Source organism: Pseudorasbora parva, chromosome 15, assembly GCF_024679245.1.
Source record: "Pseudorasbora parva isolate DD20220531a chromosome 15, ASM2467924v1, whole genome shotgun sequence".
Classification (NCBI taxonomy): Eukaryota; Metazoa; Chordata; class Actinopteri; order Cypriniformes; family Gobionidae; genus Pseudorasbora; species Pseudorasbora parva.
Window position 1 is genome coordinate 27,771,658 of NC_090186.1, and position 27,969 is coordinate 27,799,626.

General features: G+C 37.8%; 1 protein-coding gene across 5 annotated transcripts; it reads left to right on the forward strand.

The window, feature by feature from the left end:
* The first annotated feature begins 197 nt into the window (after nucleotides 1–197).
* On the forward strand, nucleotides 198–27,969 carry kidins220b (kinase D-interacting substrate 220b). Of its 5 annotated transcripts, none has more exons than XM_067417552.1 (30): nucleotides 198–371; nucleotides 2,001–2,154; nucleotides 2,247–2,345; nucleotides 3,736–3,834; nucleotides 3,947–4,045; nucleotides 4,154–4,255; nucleotides 4,498–4,596; nucleotides 4,879–5,076; nucleotides 5,191–5,289; nucleotides 6,947–7,045; nucleotides 7,128–7,226; nucleotides 7,328–7,505; nucleotides 8,135–8,299; nucleotides 8,498–8,677; nucleotides 8,846–9,011; nucleotides 10,673–10,824; nucleotides 10,916–11,205; nucleotides 13,913–14,053; nucleotides 17,408–17,645; nucleotides 18,441–18,529; nucleotides 18,863–19,007; nucleotides 19,661–19,823; nucleotides 20,851–21,029; nucleotides 21,439–21,659; nucleotides 22,477–22,599; nucleotides 23,822–23,854; nucleotides 24,860–24,997; nucleotides 25,091–25,189; nucleotides 25,894–26,124; nucleotides 26,213–27,969. In XM_067417552.1, the coding sequence occupies exons 2-30, from the start codon at nucleotides 2,023–2,025 to the stop codon at nucleotides 27,344–27,346; spliced, it is 5,190 nt and encodes a 1,729-aa protein (XP_067273653.1). In that variant the 5' UTR covers nucleotides 198–371; nucleotides 2,001–2,022; the 3' UTR covers nucleotides 27,347–27,969. The 5 variants fall into 5 exon arrangements, with proteins under 5 accessions (XP_067273653.1, XP_067273654.1, XP_067273655.1 ...); XM_067417553.1 differs by having other exon boundaries at nucleotides 23,825–23,854; XM_067417554.1 differs by lacking the exon at nucleotides 23,822–23,854.

Genomic DNA, 27,969 nt, shown 5'->3' on the forward strand with positions numbered 1-27,969 from the left:
TATTGGGGTAGTAATGATTACATTAATACCCCAATAAATGGGGTATTAGTGATTACATATACAACTACTTTGTAATGTAACATTATATGTAATAGTATAATGTGTGTATATAAGCTAGTCTACACTAAACTATCACATATTTTTACTATCACATGCGTTCATGTGCTGACGTCACGCAGTATGTTGTCAGGGACTCGCCCGGGAAGAAGCTTAAACAGCACAACGCAGCGCTTCGCTTCTTCAAAATGGCTGTTGTTGAAGATGGTGAATAGGAAGAAACAAGCGCCGTAAACCGAAAGAACTAGAGAGAAATACGCCTCTCTAAACGGACCTTTTGACAGTAGAGCATTTCAACGTTTCTTTTCTGTGAGGTAAGTTACGTCTCGTAGCAGAAGGCAGATGTAAGGTTTAAATCGCATTTATGCGTTGATGCCGCGTATGATTGACAGTTCATAGGCTGGACAATAACGAGCATCAAGCTGTAGAATTGAGCGGATTTGAACATTCACAGCGAATAATATGTAGTTTGTAATGTGAATGTGCTAAAATACTGATAAGGTTAATCTGTTTAGTGTTATTTTGATAGTGATTCATTAGCTGGTCTGTCATAGGGAGTCAGTAACGAACATCACCATGCAGACATGTCGACAAGACATGTCCTATTTATTTCTAGAAATAGGTTCTGAAATATCAAATTCCAATAATATTTGAATAAATATTAGTGAAATATACCAGAATAATTAGCCATTTTACTGTTTATGGATTCTTATTTACACAGGTCCCATTTATCTCATGTCTGTCTGTCTGTTACAGTATAACGTTAGTGTGCCATTAACGTTATAACTGCTGGGCTGTCAGTCATCTCAGCATCTTGGTGTGTAGACTAGGTGTGAACCACTCTTGGTTGCCATAAATAATGCATGATGCCATTCCTGAGCAGACAGACGGAAATCACAGCCAGCAATCTACAGGCATTCAGACAAAAGCAGAGGACAGTGTGACGCTGTGTGCTGGGTGTATGGTATCACATAGGGGTTTATAAGAATAACTTTGGTGTCATGTTTGCGAGCTGCTTGGATTCCTGACTGAGCTGCCATATTTTCTTTGTTGTTGTCGATTTGTTTGTTGCTGCCCCTCTTTTATACTGCCTGTATTGAAGGTTAAATTGAGGGTCACATACCGGCACATATCAAATAAAGGTCAAAAGTTAAAATATCTACATTAATATAGTAATTTTTGCGCTCTATTGATCAATAGTTCAGAGTATGCTGTCTGTTCGCTAGAAAATTATTTGCACTAGCCCTCATATTTAAGCTTGTCAAAGACCCTCACAAAGAAAAGATTTGAGAACCAGACACAAACAGGCAGAGGCTAGTTACGCCAAGTACTAATAGCAATACATACTTTTCATACAAGAAAGGTACATATAATTGATATCACGGTAATTCTTAGTTGTAGTTCGTTCACACACCTCAGTGTGCAAATAATCACTACAAGTATAATTTCTCTTTATTTATCTTAAGTCTCTGACAAGCTGCAATAGAGGATTTCTGTTTTTACTTGGATCTTTATTTATTTTTTCTTCATAGTGTTGATTTTTTTTTGTGAATTGCATAGACACCAATTAAAGGTAATTTGATCTGCAACACAAAAGATGTTCCTAATTTTCAACACGAGTCTGGGAAATGAGAGAAACCTATTAGAAAGTGCCTGTGAAGATGTTTGGAATTATGCTTATCTGTGCCAGCCTCCTTTCTCATGACATTTAAAGTCCATTGCCTCCATATGTTCTTGGCATACACTGAGAACAAATGCTCCGGTATCTCCTGTCTGTCTCTTAAACTCAGCAATTTGACATTTCTAGCACTTAATCTAAAAAAATTCAGAGTTTTATAAGAGTAACTTATTTTTTTTAATTCAATAACCTATTGGGGTATGCAAATTAGGTCTCTGTTCTCAATTTATGCACTGAAAGGGACTAAACTCTAGTTTCTACTTAGGTTGTCCTAGGTACTGGCAATCATGGACACCACAACCTCCATCAAGATGACCACTCTGGCCATCCAGAACCTCTTCAGCTATGTGGAGGAAGAAAATCTGGCTGCTGTAAAAGCCCATCTAGATAAGTTCAAAGAGGTGGATGGTCGAAGTGATGTAAGTTACCTCTAAAAAAGTCACACATGATTTAATATGTTTGGGTAAATTAAGATATCAAATATCTATCTTTCTCATTGTGTCTTTGACAGAATGGACAGACCCCTCTGATGTTGGCCTCAGAACAGGGCAGCATTGAGATTGTTCAAGAGCTCATCCGAAGGGGAGCAAACGTCAACTTGGATGATGTGGTGAGAAAATGTCTACATAAGCCTTACAATAAGAGTTACTCTTATTTCAATTGAAACACTTCAGATTTTAACATTTCCTAATTAGAAGTCAAAAATGTATTTTCAATTTTCATTTTGTGGATGGCCATTAGGGGTGTTATGTATGCGTACCGAGCCGTTTCGGTAAAGGGCTTTCAGTTCAGTGCATTTGTGTACCGGTTCTTTAACAGTTAAATAGTCGGCTTGTTTTAAGCACGGAACAGACTTCAATCTGAGTTTCCACACAAACATATTAAGTATGTAGTCCATTTTATCATAAAATTCAAACGTTAAGTGCCGTTTTGACACTCTATGTGACGTGACTGATCAGTGTATAGGCTCGTCAGTTCAAGTGGCAGCACGGCACACGAGTGAATGTGATCATTTCTTCCTAAAGAATAAACATGAACTACATTACATTACACAACTTACTGTAATGTATCATATGTAGTGTAATCGCTCCGTCGGTGTTTCAACGGTGGAAAGACGATAAAACAGCTTATAAACAAAGTCACATATCATCGCATTTACCTCAGAAGTCATTCAGTGTCCACAGCTGTTAGTTCACTAGAGAAATCAACTCTTTCGAAAAATATATACACTTTACTAACCAGTTAGTGAAGTCTTTTATTTTAATGTATATTTAAATAAATCTGTCATGAAAATTAGACCACTGTGTTGAAATGATTATATTTCAACAACGAATTGGAGAAAAAAAAAAAGATTTAGAAGTGAATGCAAAAACTGTCTTATGTGTAGCTTATGAGTGTTGATTAGCCTATATTTATCATAATTTTTTCAGTAAACCACTGTTGAATAAAAATTAATACATTTTGCAAAAATAAAAAATTGCACATTTTTACAAAAGCAATTTTGTAAAACTGCTGTACAGAACCCGTACCGTACTGTGACTTCAAAACCGAGGTATGTACCGAAATGTCAGTTTTGTGTACTGTTACACCCCTAATGGCCATATATCAGCAGAGATATATTGTTATATATAACAATACTATATATTTATATAATATATAAAATATATAGTATTGTTGATATATTTATTATAGCGTTTGATTCTAGTGTAATATAAGTTGCAAAACACAGATGAATTTCTAATTTTCTTAATATTTACTATTTATTCTATAACCTGTTTATTTTAAGTAGACTTTGAGTCCCAATGTGAATCCCTTTGTATTCCTGTGCAATATTTTTTTTAAAATATATTTATAATCTATAGTCTATAAGGTGTAGTGCCCGTTATAACAGTGCTGTAGGGCTTTTCTTTGTTGTACAGCTCCATCACTGTTCCCATGGCGACATTGCCAGTGGTTCAATAGTTTCCATAGCGACCTGTCTCTTTGCCTTTCCCTGATAGGACTGCTGGTCCGCTCTGATCTGTGCAGCTAAAGAGGGGCATGAGGAGGTGGTGAAAGAGCTGCTGGAAAACAGTGCTTATATTGAGCACAGAGACATGGTGAGAAAATCAAAAACATACTCACATACAGTAGTACCTTAATCACATTTTTAAAATAAACACATCCTTACGTTATCATCAAACCCTAATGAGGTGGCTTTTTTTTGCACAGGGGGGTTGGACTGCCCTTACTTGGGCGTCATATAAAAATAGAGTTGAGGTGGCCAAGATCCTGCTGGAGACTGGGGCAAACCCAAACACCACTGGACAGGTAATGATGAAAAAACGTATCAATCGCCACACGTACATACGAATCATGTAAAACCAATAATGCAACCATTGATTAAAACTGTCATACATTTCATGTGGTTGCCTTTAGCAATACAGCGTATACCCCATTATCTGGGCGGCCGGTAGAGGTCATGCAGAGATTGTGAAACTCTTGCTGGAGCATGGAGCTAAAGTCAACTGCTCTGATAAGGTGAGCTAAACCAGTCCTGCCTAACTGTGATTAAATGAATATTCCATGTTGTTCCAAGTGCATTATGTTTTTACAAACCCAAGTCAACATTACTTTCTGTTTTATCTACAGAATGCAACAATGCCATTGATATAGTTATACTGGAGATATTCCTTTACAAATTTTACTTGAAAAAATATATTTAAGGTAAAGATCAGCATAATTAAATTTAAACCTGCATATATAACCTTTTTTACTTTTAGTATGGCACCACCCCACTGATCTGGGCTGCTAGAAAGGGTCACTACGACTGTGTGATGCACCTATTGGAGAACGGAGCTGATGTTGACCAGGAAGGCGCGGTATGTGCTCATCATTAATCACAGTAGTTCTCACTTTTTTGTTTCTAAAGCCGAGGTCCCCCCATTGTTCACAAACATTTCCGAAGGCCTTATGACTTTTCCAATTTGTGATTTTACTGGATAAGGATTTATAAATATTTTTACCCACAATTTATACACAATAAAGTATTTTAGAGCTTTTGTTCTAATTAGAAAAAAACTGATGTGATGTTAATTTAGAAGCATTATATCCGTAGTCAAATGGACTCAAATGGACTTATTTTATGAATCTTTCCCATTCAGAACTCCATGACGGCACTGATTGTAGCTGTGAAGGGAGGATATACAGAGGTGGTTAAAGAGCTTCTGAAGAGGAATCCTAATGTAAACATGACTGATAAGGACGGAAACACAGCTCTCATGATCGCAGCTAAAGAGGGATACACTGAGATTGTGCAGGACCTGCTTGATGCTGGCACATACGTCAACATCCCAGACAGGGTGGGTTGAACCTCACGGTAAACCTTACAAACAGAAAATTGTAAAAGTGACATACTGGATGAGAAACCTAGTGAATGATGTATTTTTATTGTGTGTTGTGTTTTAAACCTTTAGAGTGGAGACACTGTGCTGATTGGAGCTGTGAGAGGTGGGCATGTCGAGATTGTGAGAGCGCTACTGCATAAGTATGCAGACATCGACATTAGAGGCCAGGTAACATGCCTGTTACATCATAAAATATACGTTAACATACTTTAAACTAGGGCTGCATGATAATAGATGATCACAATTATTTTGCTCAAAAATTATAAATTGTGATTATTGATCATGATTGTTCTCATTTGCGAAATGTCTTTGTACTTTCACTTACACATGAGCACAAATCAAGAGAACATCAATTCATACACTGTTTTTTTCTTCTTCTTTAAGCAAATTTATTTGTTTATCTTGCCAAACTGTACATTTAAAAAAAACATTGAGGCAACCACTGCATTTAAATCACAATCCAAACAAACATTTTAATACAAGCACTGTATACAATACTGTACATCCATGTAAACCCCCTTCCTCAATTCAGTATTTATATTTTTTCTCTTCCAATAACCTTTTCAAGCATCGCAAACAGCATTTTCTCTGCTGGTGCGTCTGTTCTCTTCTCTCCTCTTTAGTTCCATCTTCAGTGTGTCCCATCTCTGGCCTGTGTTGATTTTTTTTTTTTACAAACTTAGTAACATTTACACACAAATTAAATAGATATTGGCCAAGATAAAACAAAATACGTCCAGTTGCCGATTGTGTTTTTGGATCAAAAACTGGCCAATTCTGATTGATGGCTGGTTGACCGGTGCATATATATATTTTATTTAGTTTCCTGTAATATAGTCATCATATACACTGATGCACCTCTTGATGGAAATAACATCACACAGCATTAATTTTCATCAAGAAATGCATTCATTTTTGGTCCAGATCATTTATTGACAATACAGGAGTAGCACACTAAAGTTTGCTCCAGAAAACTCCAAAGACTTTCAATTAATGGACTCAGGTGCCAATTCAAGTGTGAAAATGATTATTCATGCTCCCTCCCATCCATTCTTTCACAGTCTGAACCTGATGAATCTTGACATTGTCATCCTGGAATACGGCCATAATGTGTCTTCCTACATGGTTGTTTAAGAAATGAAAAACTACACACTTCAATTAGGGTTGGAAGAACTGTTGGCAAACAGTTAACATACTAGAAACATAAAAATCACTCCAATAATTATTCAATCATAGACTCTTAAGCATTTGCCAATTTAAATCCAAACAGCGACCTTTTATTTGGCTGGGCAGTGCACATGCTCTACAAACTCTCTACATTTGTTTCTTTATTCATTCCAAAAATGACAGATTATATTAATGTTTTTCAGTGCATTAGCGCATTTATTCAGTAACCACATTTGCAAACTATGTAGTCAAGGCTTTGTGAAGGAACACTGACTGGCTATATTAAACTTTTATTTGAGCAGAATATTTCTGGGGAGATCAGTTAACTCAACATAAATGTTTGTTGTTGTTTAAGATCGTCAAAAGACTGTTTGGAAAATGTGTCCATTTTCTCAAAAGTGTACAGACTCTTGATATCTGGCGACCCCAAGTTTATAAGCTTGTGGAGTCTTGTTACCAGTGCATGATAATGGAAATGTTCAAAAAAAGAGATACATTTTAGCAAAATCGCAAATGATTATGCTTAATTAATCGAGAGAAGCGGATATTGTGATCATGATCAAAATACGATTTAATCGAGCAGCCCTACTTTAAACAGCAAATTATAGATGTATAAAGGTTATGAGAAATTCAGTTGACTACTGTTTTTTTGTTACAGGAAAATAAGACTGCTCTCTATTGGGCAGTAGAGAAAGGCAATGCAACCATGGTTAGAGACATACTGCAGTGCAACCCAGACACAGAGACCACCACTAAAGTAAAGTACAGCAAGACTTATGTTAAAGTTTCATGTTTTACTGTTATGTGCCAGTCTTGAGTCTGTATTTTTGTGTATGTAGGATTCTGAGACTCCACTAATCAAAGCCACCAAAATGAGGAACATAGACATAGTAGAGCTGCTGCTGGATAAAGGGGCCAAAGTGTCTGCAGTGGACAAGGTAATACATCACTTACAATTTCACGCACATGATTCACATTCATAATGTCACATGATGTGATTATATTGCACTTTTTAAGCCCAAACTCTCTTTGACTACAGAGAGGGGACACCCCTCTTCATATCGCCATACGTGGACGGAGCCGCAGGCTGGCTGAACTCCTCCTCCGTAACCCTAAAGATGGCCGCCTCCTCTACCGGCCCAACAAGGCTGGAGAGACACCCTACAACATCGACTGCAGTCACCAAAAGAGCATCCTTACCCAGATTTTTGGAGCCCGTAAGTCTGGGACTAGATCTCCATCATGAGCTCAGTTATTGATTAATACTCATCATTAGGAATGGGTTTCAATACAGATTTCCAGATTTAATTACATTCTGATTCACAAGATCTTGATTCAGTTGTGAATTTGATTCTGTTTGATTAAAATCTGAATAATTTGGATTTGTCTCAGTTATAATGTCTATTTTGCTTGCATATAAATACTGCAAATACAGACAGATTTTTTAAGACTGATTCAATATTAACTTGTTTTTTTTAAAACTGTTCATTAAAGTAACTGACTTTCAAGTTCAACAAGTCATTTATATTGGCAATGGAGTTGCACTTGGTTGCATTTTAACCTTTAGTTCACTTTAATAAAAAGAATCGCTGTACAAATCATTTGTCCATGAATCTGACCAAACAGGTTGCATTGCATGTTTGTTTCTTTATTGTCCACTTTGTGGTCCACAGTCATATTGATCTACAATATTCAAAGACTTGTTCCCTGCAGTTCTGTATCTTAAGTACACGTTTTGAATTTCTGTAGTTGCATTCAGCATTATATGATACTACATGAACATTCACTGTGCATGTTATGAATGACCTGTGTGTATTTTTGCCCCTCTCTATGTTGTCCCCTTTAGGACATCTGTCCCCCACAGAGTCAGATGGGGACATGCTGGGCTATGACCTGTACAGCAGTGCTTTGGCAGACATCCTCAGTGAGCCCACCATGCAGCCGCCCATCTGTGTGGGTCTGTATGCCCAGTGGGGAAGCGGCAAGTCCTTCCTGCTCAAGAAACTAGAGGGTGAGCTTTATTTAAAATCTCTTGGCTTTAACAAGGAAAGTGACCTGGAAAGGATATTTTAAAGCAAAGTTTACTCATGTACAGTGTGTACCTTCTTAGCTTTTTAGCTATTTCTGAGCTTGAAATGTTTAATAGAGCTCAGTTGGCTGCATCTGGTGTATATTTATTGGTGGATAAATCTTCATATTTCTTTCTCAGATGAGATGAAGACATTTGCAGGTCAGCAGGTGGAGCCGTTGTTCCAGTTTTCCTGGCTGGTTGTGTTATTATCGCTCCTGCTGTGCGGCTCTGTAGCGCTAGTGCTCGGCTTTACTGTGGATCCCAAGTTGGCTATTGCCATCTCTCTCAGCATCCTAGCACTACTTTATGTGTTCTTTGGTAAGAAAAACAGGTTCATTATTCAGTGTCTCAACATAAATTCTTTGTGTTAAAGAGCTTTGCTTTTGGACTTAAATAATTATATTAAATGAAACAAAATTCAATCAATAACATTTAAAAGGTATAGTGAATGTATATGAGTGAATGTGTGTTTATATATCTATGCAGTGGTTGTGTACTTTGGGAGCAGGCGTGAGGGTGAGAGTTGGAACTGGGCGTGGGTCATTAGTACCCGTCTGGCCCGACACATTGGATACCTGGAGCTTTTGCTCAAGCTCATGTTTGTCAACCCACCAGAGCTTCCGGAACAGACCACCCGTGCACTGCCTGTCAGGTAATTATCTACACACTGCATAAAGCCATTAAAATGAAGTCCTGTGACCTGTCCTAAAGGGTAGGTGTATACTTTTATGTGTTCTACAAGACTTTAGAGCAGGGTTACAAAACTCAGTTCCTGGAGGGCCACAGTTCACATTTACAAGGCTCTTTCTTTGCTTGTCGATTGAGCCTTGTAAAGTGTTGCTTAAATTAACTTAAGTTTTTGACTGTACTTAAAAATAAATAAATACCATAATATATTTGCAGATATTTAGGAAACATTCTGAGTTTAAAAAAAAAAGTGTTACAGCCAGGTATTTTACTTTGAAATGTGCGTTCCGTGTCGGAATGTCTTTTTAACACAAGTTGCCAGTTTACCCTATTTCGACACCACATGTTGCCAGTAAACACTTTGTATTGCTGCCATGGAAGCCAGCAAACAAACTGGGTCAGAGATCGCAGATTCTACGCGACCTAAAAAGCTCTATAAACGGAAGCACAGTAAAAACCAGATAAATCAAGTCATCAACTTGCAGTGTATAAGTCTCATTGCCTTCTATTGTCAGTTGCGCTCGTTCCTGTTGTCTACTTACTGGCAATCTGCATGACCATTGACCATTGAATGTGGACTGCAGTACCTATTTTGACCACTTACTGTTATTCTTACATACAGCAACTTTAAATTAATTTTAAAGGTCCCATTCTTCACGTGTTTTCGAAGCTTTGATTATGTTTACAGTGTGCAATATAACATCAGTTCATGTTTCGCGTGAAAAAAAAACAGTATTTTTCACACAATTTACTTATCTGTACAGCGCTGTTTCCTCTGTCCTAAAAACGCCCTGATGATTTCCTTGTTCTATCAAGTCTCTCCTTCAGAAATACGTAATGAGTTCTGATTGGGCCAGCGCTTCCCATGTTGTGATTGGACAGCAGCTTAGCGCACTTTGAGCAACAAGACCACGCCCCCTTTTTTAGGTGTTCTTGTGGGCGGAGGGTTAGTCAACAAACGGTTCTAGTGATGTACATCCCAGGGATTACATCCCTGCACTTCCTGCTGTAGTCCAAACCGGTCGTTCGCTGTAGGCTTTAAAAGGGAACTTCTGTTAAATAAAATATCTCGCTTGCCATTGAACTTTGAGCTTTATAATTCTAACAGCAACATTACACACAAACTAAAGTTTGAAAGATAGAATCGCGAAGAACGGGACCTTTAAAACCTTGTTTCATTCATTAATTAATTTTTGTTTTTAAGTTTATTAGTTGATTGATTGACGATTTTGTAATTTTGGTCAAATGCAGGCAAACGATATTTGATATATACCAAATAATATTCATATAAGTAAATATGCACTACATTATTGACACGACAATCAAGCTGTTAAGGGAAAAACCTAATTAAACATAAAACTACTACTTTGTCAGGTTTTATTTAAGTTTATGGCACGCCCATCTCGGAATTTAGGTATCAAAATTGTTTCCAAACTTCCTAGTGGTAAACACGACATCAGAGGGCGTTCATGTGCAATATTTACCTAGGAAACTCATATTTACGATAATTTCCTATCTATCTATATAAATATAGATAGATAGATAGATAGATAGATAGATAGATAGATAGATAGATAGATAGATAGATAGATAGATAGATATAATTAACTCTGTTTTTTGTGTCAGGTTTCTGTTCACAGACTATAACAGGTTATCCAGTGTGGGTGGTGAGACGTCCATGGCTGAAATGATCGCTACTCTCTCGGATGCCTGTGAAAGAGAGTTTGGCTTCTTGGCCACCAGACTTTTCAGAGTCTTCAAAACTGAAGACACTCAAGGTAAAGGCCACTTAATCATTCACGACTATACTGAATCTAAAGGGTTATTAATATCTATATTGACATAATTTATTGTGGTGTCTACTTTTAGGTAAAAAGAAGTGGAAGAAGACATGTTGCATCCCATCCTTTGTCATCTTCCTCTTCATCCTGGGCTGCTTGATCGTGGGAATGACCCTGCTGGCAGTCTTCAAGGTGGATGGGCAAAACCAGACAGCGAATGCAGTGCTGGTTTCAATGGCAAGCGTTGTTGGGTTGGCGCTGTTGCTTAACTGTCGCACCTGGTGGCAGGTGACAGATTCAGTGTTGAACTCTCAGAGGAAGAGGCTGCACAGTGCCGCCAACAAGATGCACAAGCTGAAAAGTGAGGGCTTTATGAAGGTTAGTTGACTGGCTTAGTTACATACTGGTATTCATACACAGTGTCATAGATGTGTTACAGTGCATCCGGAAAGTATTCACAGCTCTTCACTTTTTCCACATTTTGTTGTGTTACAGCCTTATTCCAAAATGGATTAAATTGTTTATTTTTTTTCTTCAATTGTACAAACAATACCCCATAATGACAATGTAAAATATGTTTGTTTGAAATCTTTGCAAATGTATTAATCACATGTACAAAAAAAATCACATAAATACATAAAGTATTCACAGCCTTTGCCATAACACTTAAAATTTAGCTCATGTGCATCCTGCTTCCACACATTCTTGAGCTGTTTCTACAACTTGATTGGAGTTTCTACAACTTGCTCCAGTGTTTCTCTCCAGGAGAGAGGAGAACCTTCCAGAAGAACAACCATCTCTGCAGCACTCCACCAACCATGCCTGTATGCTAGACTGGCCAGACAGAAGCCACTCCTCAGTGAAAGACTGCCTAGAGTTTGCCAAAAGGCACCTGAAGGACTCTCAGAACACGAGAAATAAAATTATCTGGTCGGATGAAACAAAGATTGAACTCTTTGGCCTGAATGTTTCTCTGGCCAGAGGAGAACTGGCACCCTAATCATGCCCTGATGGAGTTTTAGTTCCTTGCCACTGTCGCCTTTGGCTTGGCTTGCTCAGTTGGAGACACTAAAATTTCGATCTAAATTTTCAACTAAACATCTAAATAAAATTAATTACTAAATTAACTATATCAACTATATCACTGATCTGCCCACATTGTCGCTATGATAAATTGAAATCAGTTGATAACATCGCCGTTTTCTCCAGAGCGACTGTACAGTAATCAAATTTTGTAATCACATTTTGTTGCAATATTTTCCTGTTTAACACTGTGAAGCTGCTTTGAAACAATCGTCATTGTAAAAGCGCTATATAAATAAAAGTTGAATGGCAAACATCATGTCTGGAGTAAACCAGGCACCTCCCATCACCTGGCCAATACCATCCATACAGTGAAGCATGGTGGTGGCAGTATTATGTTGTGGGGATGTTTTTCAGCAGCAGGAACTGGTAGACTAGTCAGGATCGAGGGAAAGATAAATGCAGCAATGTACAGAGACGTCCTTGATGTAAACTTGCTCCAGGAGCACTCTGGAAGCGCTCTGGACCTCAGACTGGGGCGAAGGTACAACTTCTAACAGGACAATGACCCTAAACCTACAGTCAAGAAAACAAAGGAGTGGCTACGGGACAACTGAGTGTCCTTGAGTGGCCCAGCCAAAGCCCAGACCCGATTGTACATCTCTGGAGAGATCTGAAAAATAGCTTTGCACCGACGCTTCCCATCCAGCCAGATGGAGATTGAGAGGTTCTGCAAAAAAAGAACAGGAGAAACTGTCCAAAAATAGGTGTGCCAAGCTTATAGCATCATACTCACAAAGATTTGAGGCTGTAATTGGTGCCAAAGGTGCTTCAGCCAAGTATTGAGCAAAAGGATGTGAATACTTATTATGTGCATGTGATGTGATATATATACGATGCTATCCAGATTTGTGACTATTTGTGATGCTTGCTGACAATTCTGTAATTTTGGTCAAATGCAGTCAAATGATATTTGACACATATTAAATGATTATTCATATATGTAAATATGCATTACATTAATGACGAGAATCAAGCTATTGAGGGTAAAACCTAATTAAACGTAGAACTACTGCTCTGTCGGGTATATTTAAGTTTATTTAAGTTTAAGTCTCTGGAATTCGTGTATCAAAATTGTTTATATATATATGTATATATATATATATATATATATATATATATATATATATATATATATATATATATATATATATATATATATATATATATATATATATATATATGAGACATTCAGGTAGAGTCAGAATTTGGCGTAAACAGAATGAGAACATGGATCCATCATGCCTTGTTACCACTGTGCAGGTTGGTGGTGGTGGTGTAATGGTGTGGAGGATGTTTTCTTTGCACCCTTTAGGCCACTTAGTGGCAATTGGGCATCGTTTAAATGCCACGGCCTACCTGAGCATTGTTTCTGACCATGTCCATCTCTTTATGACCACCATGTACCCATCCTCTGATGGCTACTTCCAGTAGGATAATGCACCATGTCACAAAGCTCACATCATTTCAAATTGGTTTCTTGAACATGACAATGAGTTTACTGTACTAAAATGGCCCCCACAGTCACCAGATCTCAACCCAATAGAGCATCTTTGGGATGTGCTGGAACAGGAGCTTCGTGCCTTGGATGTGCATCCCATAAATCTCTATTAACTGCAAGATGCTACCCTATCAAGGGGCCAACATTTCTAAAGAATGCTTTCAGCACCTTGTTGAATCAATGCCACGTAGAATTAGGGAAGTTCTGAAGGGGAAAGGGGGTCAAACACAGTATTAGGATGGTGTTCCTAGTAATCCTTAAGGTAAGTGTGTGTGTATATATATATATATATATATATATATATATATACTTTCACACTGTCATTATGGGGTATTGTTTGAAGAATTGAGGAATATTTTTTGAAATTTAATCAATTTTGGAATTAGGCTGTAACAACAAAATGTGGAAAAAGTGAAGCGCTGTGAATACTTTCCGAATGTATTGTATGTCAGCTTTAACGCAATGACCCATTTCTGCCGTTTTTGGTACTTTTTTTCTTAGGTCTTGAAGAATGAAGTGGAGCTCATGGCTAAGATGGCCAAGACTATAGACGGCTTTACCCAGAACCAGACACGTCTAGTTGTCATCATTGATGGTCTGGACTCTTGTGAACAGGACAAAGTGCTACAAATGCTTGACACAGTAAGCACCAGCAGTTGTGTGCTCAAAACATGTTGTTAATGTAAACTAAGGGGGTCCTTGACTAAGAATTCACACATTCAAAACAGAATTGTCGAATCTTTCTATGGTCGCCCGATAGTCGAATCATCTATGTGTGTGTGAATGGGTTGGGAGGAGCATGACACTAGTCAGCTGAAGTGTAAAACTATTTTTATTTCCTTTACACACTGCACACAACAACAACTTTTAATAAAGCGACCAAAACTGCCTGCAAACTGACAGACGAACTGACAATGGCTTTCTTATTTAGGTTTAAATAAAAGGTAATGTGGTGGATAAACATTCGTTAAACGTTTTCTCATAACATGTTAAAGCCGCGATCGAAATACAGAACATAACAAATAAATAAAAGAACATTTTGATAAATAAACTAGGGATGTCCCGATCAGGTTTTTTTGCCCTCGAGTCTGAGTCCGAGTCATTTGATTTTGAGTATCTGCCGATACCGAGTCCCGATCCGATACTTCTATAATACATAAAAAAAGAATAAAGAAGAGCGAAAAAACAAACCAGGATGTTCCTTATTTTTTATTTTATTCACCTTATTTTAACATTCAACAACTCTAACAAACAGAGCACTTCTGTGAGGTAGCCTGAACAATCAAGTAATGAATAACAAATTCTTCACTTTTGGATTTTAGTGCTACAGTAAATATAAAAAAGTCCGGGACCGGAGTTGCACAGAGCAGGAAGTACAACGGCGATATCAAAAGCACACCCATACTCTCACAGATGCAGAACAATTAATTATGTTGGTGTGAAATAAACAGTTATGGAAATTAAATTAAATTAAATAATCTGCTCCCAAAAATCCTGAAAAAATCTGTTAGTGCCTCAGTGACAACTTCACTCAGAGAAGACGTCGATCTCAGCTGTCAATCATGACATCACACAGCCGTTTTTATAGCTTCAGATAACTAACTAAAACTAAACTTATTTAAAAAAACAAACACTTTAAATGAAATCATTGAGATGATAACTGCCTACAATGACATAAATCAACTTTGGGGAAAAAATATTTGAGGTGTAATTTGACTGAAGTGTAATTAACAATGCTTTTCAGGGTTTTATAGGTCTAACATTAGTTTTTAGGTAGATCAATTTAATAAAGTAGGCTAATGAAATGTAAAATAGCTGCATATTTAACTGTTTAAATTAAAGAATAATCCTTACAAAAGCTATTTAATCAAGAGCAGTGAGTGATTCCTTATCTTTTGTTTGACATTAAACAGAGAGCAGTAAAGGTTACTGCCCCTTTAAGACCTAATGGAAGGCTCTGCGTCGTCTTTCTCGACTGTATAAAGTCCTCTTAAGGCATATTCAGACTATGTCTGCTTGGATACTCATCAAGATGGACATGCTGACATACTTCTTGTGTGAGTTGGTCCGTTTAAGCGCAAGTCTTGAAAGAGAACTCAATATTTGCGCGCTGTGAGACGAGTGCGTGCTTTCGGATGATGCACAGAGACAGATCAGCGCGCGCGTTCTCATTCGCGTCTTCTGGCGAATATGGACGGGTGATATTAGCGCTGTTGTAATGTATCACCGAGGAGCCAGCACGTGTATCCATCTACAGAAACATACATAAAGCATTATTTTCAAGTTACAACCCATATTATTGATGCGTCATCATGCTCAGCTCACCCCAGAATATACATTATATCCGAGTCCTGATCGGGATGTAACGTCCGATTCCGATCGAGTCTGAAATCACGTGATCGGGCCCGATTTCCGATCATGTGATCGGATCGGGACATCCCTAAAATAAACCTAAAAAAAATACCTGCCTAGATAGGAAAATAACTCTTTGAGTGCATTAACATGCACGTTCTGAAGCTTGGAACATACTCTGCAAGAACAAAGTTCATTTCCATACCTCATGAGAAAAGCAGGTGCAGATCATCTGTGTTTCTCTGCATTAACCACGCCCACATTAAATGTATGACCAATCACACAATAGTTCTCAGACGCCCGCAAGAAAAATGTTCTGCTCAGGCGATGTGTCGAAAACAAGCTGCGAGAACTCCCAAACCCAAATGATTTGGGTTTGGGAGAACCCAAACTCCCAAAATAATGTAATTTTGTTCTCGCAGCCCTGGGAGCGAGAACTTTTTTCTCTGTTCTTGCGGAGTATATTGCATCCTTTAAGCCGCACAACCGACGCGAAGCTCAGCGCCGCGTGTCCGGTATCTCGCACCGCCACCAGACGCGCACATGATCCTCGTTTCATAATATCAGCACCGCATATCGATGCATCGAATCTTCGACTATTCGGGGTCACCCCTAATGTTAACTAAAGCTATTAGATATTTTGTTTTGTTCATTTAATTAAAGCTAAAATAAAATATACATTTTAGATGAAATGTGAAACAAAAATGAGAAATTTTGACTTGGCAACTAACTGAAATAATTATATGTACTGGTAGTAGTAATAAAGTAATATAAAAATGACTCAAATAAAAATATAGTAATAGTAAATAATAAAACATCAAGATGTTGGGTCTGCAAAACTCACCATTGTCAGAGCTCAATCCAAGGGGTAGGAGAAGCAGTTGTCTTTCAAACTCCCTCTGCACACAATTGGATAGCGCTACAGCCAACCAGAGCAATGTGAAGAGGAGCTAGTTGACAGATCCCGTTCTTTGTTCTTTTAGTCTTGTTTTTAGTTCTTTTGTAAATTAGATTTGCTGCCACTAGGGTGCTTCTAGATTTCTAGGCTAATGCTAAATAGTAAAAAAAAATAAAACAAGTAATAAACATGACAAAAGCACATAACAAAATGACAACTAAAAATATAAAAGTGAATTTAAAATATTAATATATACAATAATAGTATATAAATAAAACTAGTGCATTCTAGCTTTGTTTGTTTTGAACATTATCCATCTTTTTCTCACTGAATTATCGTCAGCCATGAAATCTCTCACAAAAGTTGAAATTAGCTATCATGCAGTGATGCTTTCAAGCTGATGAAGTTATTTAAAAAGAAATTGGTCTCCTAGATCTGGCTTCTTTACTAGTCTTACAAAGATTGAACAGAACCTTTTTTGTTGTTGTTGTGGGAACCAACCTGCAGCATCCCTTATCCATTTAGTCAAATGCATCAAGACCTATTTTAAATAGGATGCGATCATACATGTAAAGAAATACTTGGATACTGACTTCTGATGTTCTGATTGAGGATCTTGTACATGTGAAGTAACTTAAGAAAATTCTTAAGAGGGAATCTGTAAATTCTATAATATCTTAGTGTTGAGCAAATCACCACTTTTGAGGCCTATGTCAAAAACCTGTCAAAATTGTCCTTCTCATCAGGTGAGAGTGCTGTTCTCCAAGGGCCCTTTCATCTCTGTCTTCGCCAGTGATCCTCACATCATCATCAAAGCCATTAACCAAAATCTGAACAGCGTGCTGCGCGACTCCAACATCAACGGCCATGATTACATGCGCAACATTGTCCACCTGCCTGTCTTCCTCAACAGTCGCGGCCTCAGCAGTGCAAAGAAGATGTGTGCACCCACTCCTGCTAATGGAGAGACTGGGAACTCTGAGGGTTTGTATTACCTTTGGATAAGGGGGGCAAATAAAATGTCTTCCATTCAAAAATAGTGTCTGACTAAGTAGTCTTTCTGGTGTTTTTGATATACACTCTTCAAAAGTTTGGGGTCTTTTATGCTCATTAAGGCTGCATATATTTAATTTAAAAAAAAGTTAAACATCAATATTGTGAAATATTACTCTATTTAAAATAATTGTTTTCTATTTTAATATATTTTATAATGTAAGGTATTCCTGTGATGGCAAAGCTGATTTTTTTGTTGTTGTTTTTTTTGTAACCATTACTGCAGTCTTCAGTGTCCCATGAACCTTTAGAAATTATAACTTTCTGCTTAAGAAACATTTATTAGTATTATCAATGTTGAAAACAGCTGTGATGCTTAATGTTTGTGGTAATCATGATATATTTTCAGTATTCTTCCATGAAAAGAAAGTTTAAAAGAACAGTATTTGTTTAAAATGACAATCTTTTGTAACATTATAAATGTATTAAAGTGTACAATGTACGCTTGATCAATGATTGAAAATGATCAATGTAATTCATCCTTGCTAAACCATATTTATTTATTTTTGAATTACTGGTCCCAAACTTTTGAACAGTAGTGTACAAAATGTAGTCAAACATATATTGTGTTTTATGCTAAAATATTGTCCCAGCCAGGTTGCTCTAACCCTGTTCTGACTAACATCCTTGTTGAATGTAAAATACTGCGTGACAAATCAAAACCAATAAGAGCATTACATTGTGATTCTTGCAAAGCCATTTTCTTAAAATGTTCTTATGATGTAGGTTGGCATGAGGAGTTGGACAGAAAGTTGTCCCAGAACAGCCTGGGTGACCAGACCAAGTTTGGCAGTAAAACGGCTCTTAACCGCAGGGTAAGCTGATAAATATGCTGTTTTGTTATGTCAGAGGGCTTCTTGATAATAATTAGGGATTATGAATATGATTAATAGCTATATGTTAATGATTTTATCTGATGTTTGTAATAATATGATGATTTTAACTCCAACAACAAATTGAATTGTCATCCTATCTGGCAAACCCATGGTTAGTGTTTGTGCAGTTTTTCTGACTATAATCCAATGAGTGTAATGTTCCACCACATGATGTGGTCACATAACAAAACGTTTCCAAATTTTTTCACTTGACATTTCCTTCCCTGTATTCCTTTTATGCAATTGATTTAAATCTAGCTGATCTCTCCTTAGGATACTTATCGCCGTCGTCAGATGCAGAGGTCAGTCACGCGTCAGATGTCCTTTGACCTCACAAAACTGCTCGTCACTGAGGACTGGTTCAGTGACATCAGCCCTCAGACCATGAGGAGACTGCTCAACATTGTGTCAGTCACAGGTCAGCATTCACGCTTTATTTATCATTGCATGTTATTCCAAAGAGAAAAAAAATCTCTGCGTAATCTTTAATAAAAACGTACCAACTTGCTCTTGCTCTGAAATAACTTTCCTTTTCCACTGACATCACTTGAGCTATTAGGTAATGTGAAACAATAGCCAAACGGCGCTTTAGGTCTTGTTTTAGTATGGTTAGTTATGGCCACCTTTCTCAATCCAAATAAAAAAAAAAATGTTTTCTTATTGACCCTATTTTTTCTTTTAGAATCTGTTTTACTCTGAAATATTGTCACTTTAATAGGCAAAACAGGTTATAAATGCCTTGGCGTTACACTAACGTTCAAAAGATTATTTAATAAAAATAATAATTTTATTCAGCAAAGATGCATTAAATTGATCAAAAGTGACAGTAAAGGTACAAAATATTTATTTTTCAAATGAAGGCTGTTATTTTGAATTGTCTATTCACCATAAACACACTGTTTCCACAAAAATGCAGTCTTGGTTAGAAAAAGAGACATTTAAAAAAATCTTACTGACCCCAAACTTTTGAACAGTAGTGTGTACAGTCACTAAAATGGAATATGAACCTTTAGTTATGAAATCATCAAATCTGAACATTCAGTACTCATGAAATGGTCTTCTCTTGTTTAGGCCGCTTGCTGAGGGCCAATCAGATAAGTTTTAGCTGGGACCGGCTTGCGTCCTGGATCAACCTGACAGAGCAGTGGCCATATCGCACATCCTGGCTCATACTGTACCTAGAAGAGACAGACGGCATCCCAGATCAGAACACTCTGAAAACCATCTATGAAAGGTAGGGGCTTTTAAAGAAATATTTTAATTATCACATGATGCTATGCTAATTTTCACCGCAAGATTTATCAGAGTAGTGTTGTAGCCCTTTCAAAATGCCATCAAATTGCCAGAAACATACTCGCTTTCTTTTTAAAGCTTGAGATCAAAAACTCAGATCATTGCTAATCTGTACAAAAATCTTATGTAATGCTTGTTTTGTCATGTATGATTTTTTTTTTGTTGTTGTTGTTGCATGTAGTTTGCTCGTTAGCCCATTAGGGTCCTAGAGAAAAATGTCTCCTTTGGGAAGCTTCCTGGAAACTAATAATGGGAGGCCACAGAATGTCAGATGAAGCCAAGGAAAGCAGGACCAGATCATTAGATAGGCTTCCCTATGGTGAATAGTCAGATGATGCTATTCATGTAAGACTTTGTAAGATATCGCCATGTTGTCGTATATGAAATGATTATGGAATGTACAAACTGCACTAATGTTGTTTACTTCACACACAGCGTACCATCACAATGTTCTAGTCGTGCCCAAATATAAAGAGAGAAGTAATGCATTCACAGCATGGGTGTATTCTGACATTCTGACAGGGGTTTATAGAGCATTTTTGAAAACCCTTAGGTCTGTTTAAATGAAAACATATGAAGTTTGTGGTTTTATGAAGAGGTTCGGCGTCCAAACCATCAGTAACATTGCCGTATTGTGTTGATACTGGCTGTCTGCACACTTCTTCCACTCTTAAAGCAGTCCATGCCCCAGAAACACAAAATGAAATGAAGATATTGTGCTGCTAATGCTGAGTTATATCAGCATCATTTTCATTTTCAGTAAAACCATCATGTCTTTGTTTTATCTGGCAAGGCTCAGTGTAATTTATGCCAGTGTATGTTAAAACCAGTCATTCTCACAAGACCTGCATTGTTTTAGTAAAAACGTGATGGATGCTCCACACATGCTAAAGTAACTTTAGCAAACCATAAAATATTAGCATTGTCTCATGTTTCTCAAGTAGTATCTTTTATGTACTGCCTTACAGGATCTCCAAGAATATTCCAACCACTAAAGACGTGGAGCCATTGTTGGAGATAGATGGGGATGTCCGTAGCTTCGAGGTGTTCCTTTCTTCCCGTACTCCAGTGCTTGCAGTTCGAGACATCCGCACGTTTCTCCCCTGCACCGTTAATTTAGATCCCAAACTCAGAGAGATTATTGCAGGTAAATATCTGTCTTTAGCTGACCACTATTGATACTATTGCTATCTTAAATGAGGTTAAACCATGTACTCATTCAGTATTTTATTTTATTAAAATAAGTAATATAATTTTTGGCTACATTTGCAAACTATTTGCATTCAGGCTTGATTTTAATAAATTTAATTTAATATAATATGTTTTAAAAAGAGTAATTTTAGTTTATTTAATATTTATTGCTAGATAAAACATCACATAAACATTTTAAAACTTTCTTTAAATTATCACGTCCCAAATTTTGGCCACAGGGTTTGTGAAAATGGCAATTCTCTTAGAAAATGAATAAATGATCATATAATATTTATAGTTACCACAGTTGTTCCATGTTGTAAAGCATGCATTTCACAGTTTTTATTCCCATATTCTCTTGTCAGATGTACGTGCTGCACGGGAGCAGGTGAACATGGGTGCTGTCACCTATCCCACGCTGCCTTTGCAAGAGGGCCGTCCAATATCAGTCTACAGCCAGCAGTCCTCGGCCTGCTCCCCTACTGCCTCCTACAATGGCCCGTATAACCCACCGGGTGTGTCTCCTCAGCCTCACAGCGCCTATTTCAGTGGCATGGCTGGGCCGCAACACCCGTTCTACAACAGGGTGAGTGTAATTGCACAAATAACGTACAAAAGATACCGTAACTTGCAAAATTCCGATGAGTTAAACTGAATCAGAAACTGTGTTTTTTTTTTAAATATATCATTAGATTATTGTCATCTCTTTGGGGGACATTTGTGGTGAATTAGGTCCAGTTAAAATGGATAAATAGTGTCATGTGTAGATTGATGACTCAGCTGTGTTTTAGACTTAACTTTCCTCAGGGAGCTCTACCAGGCACATCGGCTCATTTAATAGATGAGGGAAGTCCCTTGGATGAGCACACACCTCTCAAACTATTCCAGCCTCAGTGCCAAACATTTCCACATGCCCACCCAGACAATTTTTCAATCATCTCCCTGTGCTCGTGTTTCAGTTATTGTTTTCCTTCATTTTAGCATCATTATATTTTTTGTTTTAGCCTTGTTTTCTTAAGTTCAGCCCCTGATGTAAAAAAAATAACTGTTTATGAGGCTACATGTTTATGCACATTTCCACCTAAAGCATTTGTGCATGTAGAGAGAATGTATGTGTTTGTTAGTGAGAGAGAGATTGTGTGTTAGACACCACATTATTTTTCATGTTTGCATTTAAAGGAATCTTTCAGGTTCAATACAAGTTAAGCTCAATTGACAGCATTCGTGGCATAGTTAAAAATAATACCATAGATATATTTTCTTAAAGAAAAGGGAAAAAATTGTGGCTACAATAAAGTTCTTACCTTGTATTGAACTTTAAACATTCCTGCAAGTATTTATTTATGAATTTCTGTTTTATTTTCATACCCTAATTTTTGTTTCCTCCACATTTGGTCTCTCAGCCATATTTCCCCCAACATCTTTACCAGCTGCCACGGCAATACGCTGGCAGCTACTTCCCTCCTCATGTTCTTCCACGTCCATTCATTAAAACTGGCTATCCCAAGGACCCTAGCAGTGGACTTGTAAGTACTAGTAATGGAACAAAAGCTGCTAGACTTTGTTTTTAGATAACAGCATAGCACTAGTGTTCGATATTCTTGCTAGGGTTTCACATGCTGACATACTTTTCTATCTCATCCAATGTTTCATTTTTGCTCAGCGGGTGTTTCCTTTGGTAAAAGTGAACTTAACGTTTCTTCTTCCCTCGTCTTGTCATTATCATATTTTTACTGTTTTCACGTTGCTCCAGATATACTTGATGCTTTTTCTTAGAGTGTGGTGTGTGATATGAAAGGTTAATATTCTTTGTGGCACTTATACAAATAGAGTACAATTTAATGTGCTGCTACTTGTTTAGTGTTAGAGGCACAAATGGCCCAAATCCCATGGTTTTCTTTTGTGAGAACTTTTAGAAATTAAAGAACAAAATTATTTTGTGTAATAAAAAACATTTTTCAAATGGATCAAATGTTTGTCTGCCCACTTAAATGCCCATTTGGCCTGTCCCAAACAAAAGTCCTATTTTTGACAATCTAATGACGAATTGCTAGTCAATCAATTGAAATATGAAGTTTTTGAATACTTTTTTAAAATAAAATGTATATTTAATGTGCATTTACCTTTGTGTGTGCAACCCTGTTCCCATTGGTCAGTTTTCACAAATTGTTGACTGCAGGTTCAACTCTGTTAACAAGTAAATTGTTAAAGATTTTTTTTTAACTGTTAACAAGTAATTGTTAAAGATTTTTTATTTAATTTGTGGGGATTTATAAATAAATAAATAAATATTGGAGCCTACTAGCTAGTCCTCACAGAATGATATCTTTTATTTTTTTGTCTATTAAATTCTGATGTTCTCTAGAAAATAAAATTTCAACTGTATAACAGGATAAACCTCAAGACATTTAAATCAAGTTTTATGCCATATTTTGTACCCTGTTCGAGGAAAGTGCTTTATACCTAGTGTTTGGCATTTAGTACATTTTTATGCTTTATTTGTGTGAGAACAGAAGCAACGTGCCAGTGTTTAAATATACTCTTCACTAGTGACGTCAAGCACCAGCTGCCTTAATGTTCACCGGAGGCTTTCACAGTCCACCAGTTCCCACATGCTGTAGAAAAAAGAGAGAGACTCATTTGCTCCCTGTTGAAACGCTCTCCATCTTTCTTTCATCAACATGAATGTGGTTCCCTCACTATTTCCACCTCCTTTGTCTCTTTCCTCCTCTCCTCTCTCTCCTCAAGCAGGGTAAGGTACCGTCTTTGAAAAAGAAGCAGGTACTGAATCCTTTTAGACTCGGCTTAAGTTCTGCTGCTCTGCTAATGCTGCCCCTCCTCACACGCCATCGCAAACACGCACTAACGCTCTCCAGAGCTCTAAACACTCGCACCCCGGCATGCACTATGGGACAAAGAAATTCTTTTCACACTCACAGTGGGGAAGGAGCAGTTAAGTTGAGGTTAGATGCCTAATATAAAGTCAGAGAAAAAGCAAGTATGTCAATTAACTGTAGAAAAAAATACTGGCATTACATAGTGATCATGTACTCATGTGACATGCTAACACGGACAGTTTAGTTGGTCACATTAAACTTGAGTTCTACTCCTTCCCCAGAATACTTTTCCCCCTGGGCTTTCCAAGCTTCTGTCCTTATAAAAAAATTAAAGTAATCCTGTCTGTCTCTTTACTCTTTCAGTTGTGATGATACAGTTTCAATGATGCCAATTTACGCAAAAGCCATTGAAATTATCATCTCACACAGCGTGGCCTGGATGCTAAACTTTTTGAGTATTCTGACAAAAAACTTTAAAAGTATAGAACCCAGGTGCCACTCTGACTTTCCCTTAACAGAGGTCTGTATTTATAGTTCATGTAGTGTAGGTCATGTTTGGTTTTGTTATAATTAGATGTAGCTATTTGAAAGCTACATAACACTTAATACTAAGTGTGGTGTTAGATGTGACACTTCAGCACTAACAAACTCTTTGTATCCCTAACTTTTTCTTACCATCTTATCACTCTAGATTTGCACTAGCCTCTTTGAAATCCTGCTGGCAGCAATACATAAAAAAATCATTGCACACTTCCCCTGCAGTACTTTTTTTGGATCCCTTTCTTCTTTGAATTTTAATTCCAGACCTTTTGCAAGCCCTTTCAACTGTTTTCTAAAAATCTGCATGGTTTATCTCTTGTGGTAGCAGTCTGAAGGCTTCAGAGATCTTTCATATGCACACTGTTGTGATGTAGCTGAGTGCCACTAATAGTTCTGTTGTGTGTACCAGGGCTCTGCCTCGGTGGTCTCTGGCACCCCATCGATGCTGCTCAGCTCAATGAGCACAGATGTTGTCTGTGAGCGTGTCAGACTTATCGACGGCATTGACCAGAACCTGCTTTCTCAGTATACAGCAACTATTAAGAAGGTGTGTATTTGTCAAGAAGAAAAAAGTGTACATTGAGAAGAAAATATCACGCTGTGTTGTTTTGCACTACATTCTGATTTTGTGGTTTCTCAGGCTAACATAAATGGCAGAGTTCTGTCTCAATGTAACATTGATGAGCTGAAGAAAGAGATGAACATGAAATTTGGAGATTGGCAGCTTTTCAGGACAACAGTGAGTAGTTTTCTTTGATTTCTATAACTAATACTTCAGATTTCTATATGCCTTGGCAACATTTTCATTGGCCCTGTCATAAAAAGTATAAATTAATTATTTAAATGAACATTTATACTTATTATAAATGCAAAATTTATCATAAAAAGAACTGTACATATTATACATTTAAATATATATATATATATATATATATATATATATATATATATATATATATATATATATATATATATATATATATATATTTTTTTTTTTTTATTATTATTATTATTATTATTTTTATTTTTTTTGTAACACATTTAATTTTTTCACCAAGTGTTTTCTTCTGCAAAAAAATTACAATAGCTTGAAACGGGATAAGTTCATAAACCATTTTACTGGGAAAAAAATGGCATGCAATTACAGACCATTACAGAGCGGCTTGTAATTTTGAAACTTAAAATTAAAAGTTCTTAATCATGCTCCTAAGACAATCACACATCATTCTTGCAAATTCAACCAAGCCAAATCTATGTTATCCAGTTAAATTATTTTACCTAGTAGAATTCACAACTAAATCTCAAGACGTTTAAGATGTTTAAGCTTGCAAGGCATAAATATCATGATCAAAGAATTGAAGCTATTGTGCAGTACAGTTAACTCGCCTGATACTCTTTCACACTGGCCCGAGATACCAGTGTAATGAAGTTGATGTTTTGAAGGTGTTGGATCTCCGTCTTGTGGAGAGCCAGATCCTGCATGAGGAGGCTCCAAGTGAGCAAGGCAGCAGCACTGCTGGCCAAGTGGAGCCTTGCAGGCATGCTGGAGCATCCGCTCATGGAGGAACTGGTAATACGGACACCTCACCCGTGTACAACTTTAACCTCAGCTTTGAGGAGCTCAGTAACGTGGGTTTGGAGGAGCCTCCTAGACATGCCCACCCTCCATGGATGGTAAGCTTTTCTTCTCGTGTTCTTGCGATCCTTTATTTTAAGCCATTCCATTTTAGACATTTGTTTCAACATATCTTGTCCTCTCTAGGCCACAACTCACCGTACACCTAGCATGTCCAGCCTCAACTCACAGGAATCCTCCAATGAAATTTGCAAGCTAACAGACAAGCAGCAGGCAGAGTATCGCAATGCCTACGAGGAATACATCGCCTCCATGGCTCAGATTGAGGTAGGAATGGAGAAGCCAGTGCCACCTTTTGTTGGCCAGCTAATGCTCTCCAGCTCTGAGGACAAGAAGAAGGAGGGATGTGACCAGGATTTGCGTAAATCCATTGCAAAACGAGGGAGCAGCAAGTCCGCAACTGATACTACCGACTTCGCATCGCCAGACACAGCCACTTTAGATCCCATAACAGAAGAGGATGAAAAGGTTGACCATGGGTCATCAAAGTCCCTTCTGGGACGCAAGACATCTGGAGAGAAGGTGAGCCTCTTTCAGGGTGCTGATCTGAAGCTGAAGGCTGGCGGCGGTTCACGCTACCAGAAACTTACCAGTGATGATGAAGAGTCTGAAGAGTCGGACAATGCCCCACTGCTCAAGGATGGAAAGAAACCTGAGCCTAGTGCCTCTGATGGTGGAGATCGATCTCTAGCCAAAGGTAAGGATTACCTTTCAGATAAGAAGGATTCTTCTGACTCAGGGGTCCGTTCCAACGAAAGCTCGCCCAACCATTCCCTGCAAGACGAAGAGGCTGACCTGTCACAGTCTGAGAGGGCTAATCTGATTGAGCTAGACGACGAGAACTCAGCCCGAAAGCGAGGGCTGCCGAATAGTCTGAGTGGACTCCAAGACCCAGCTATCGCCCGCATGTCCATCTGCTCAGAGGACCAATGCAGTCTTCTGGCCAGCAGCCCTGAAGAGAGCTGGCCTTCCTCCAAGAGTTATAACCTCAACCGTACACCCAGCAACACCACCCTCAATAACAACACAAATGCCCAACAAGGAAATGCTCGCCAACCCACAGATAGCTCCAACACCACCTCAACTGGAAGTGATGTCATCATAACTCCTGGATCCAGCACCACCTCCACCACTGCCCAAAATGAGAACATCCGTGTGGTGCATCTGAAGAGGGGGCTCAACCCTGGAGATCCTCCTGAGATCCTTAAAGTGTCCTCTGACACGGTCACCTTCGGAGAAGAGCGAGAAAGTATCCTGTAGATGACCTCTGGATCTATTGCAGTCTGGTCTTAGCTGGTTAATGTTTTGTGGTGTCAACGCATGTTTGGTGTAATGCTTAAGTGTAATGGTGGTTATTGTGACTGGTATAAGTGTAGTTGAAGTGGTTTTCATTCACATCAGTCCATCACCCACTCAGCCACCTTATAGTTCTGTATTGTTTATATAGTATTGTTTCCAAACAGTATTAGAAGCTTAATCAAGTATTAATGTCACCAGTTGAATGGATTCACTTTTGTAGGAAGAGAATTAGTAGTCTCTCCCCTAAAAAAAAAAAAATACTGTAGTAACTTGTCATGGTAAAGCAACCCAAACTTAGTGTAAAACCCATTAAAAAGTATGAATATGAGCTTTCATTCTGGCTTGAACTGTGTTGTATGGAGTTGTCCTGCATGCTGTCATGTGCTGTAGTTACAGACAGAAGTATTTAAGCAGTGACAAGCATGTGTCAAGACTGCAGTAATAAATTAGCCAGTAGAAACTGCATGCCATGTGATGTTAGTCTTAGCAGTTAACTGTACTATTGGCAGCCGTCTTGAAAACTAAAACGTGTTTTGTGATGCTTGTCTTCAACATGGAATTAAATAAACCTGCATTGACAGTAA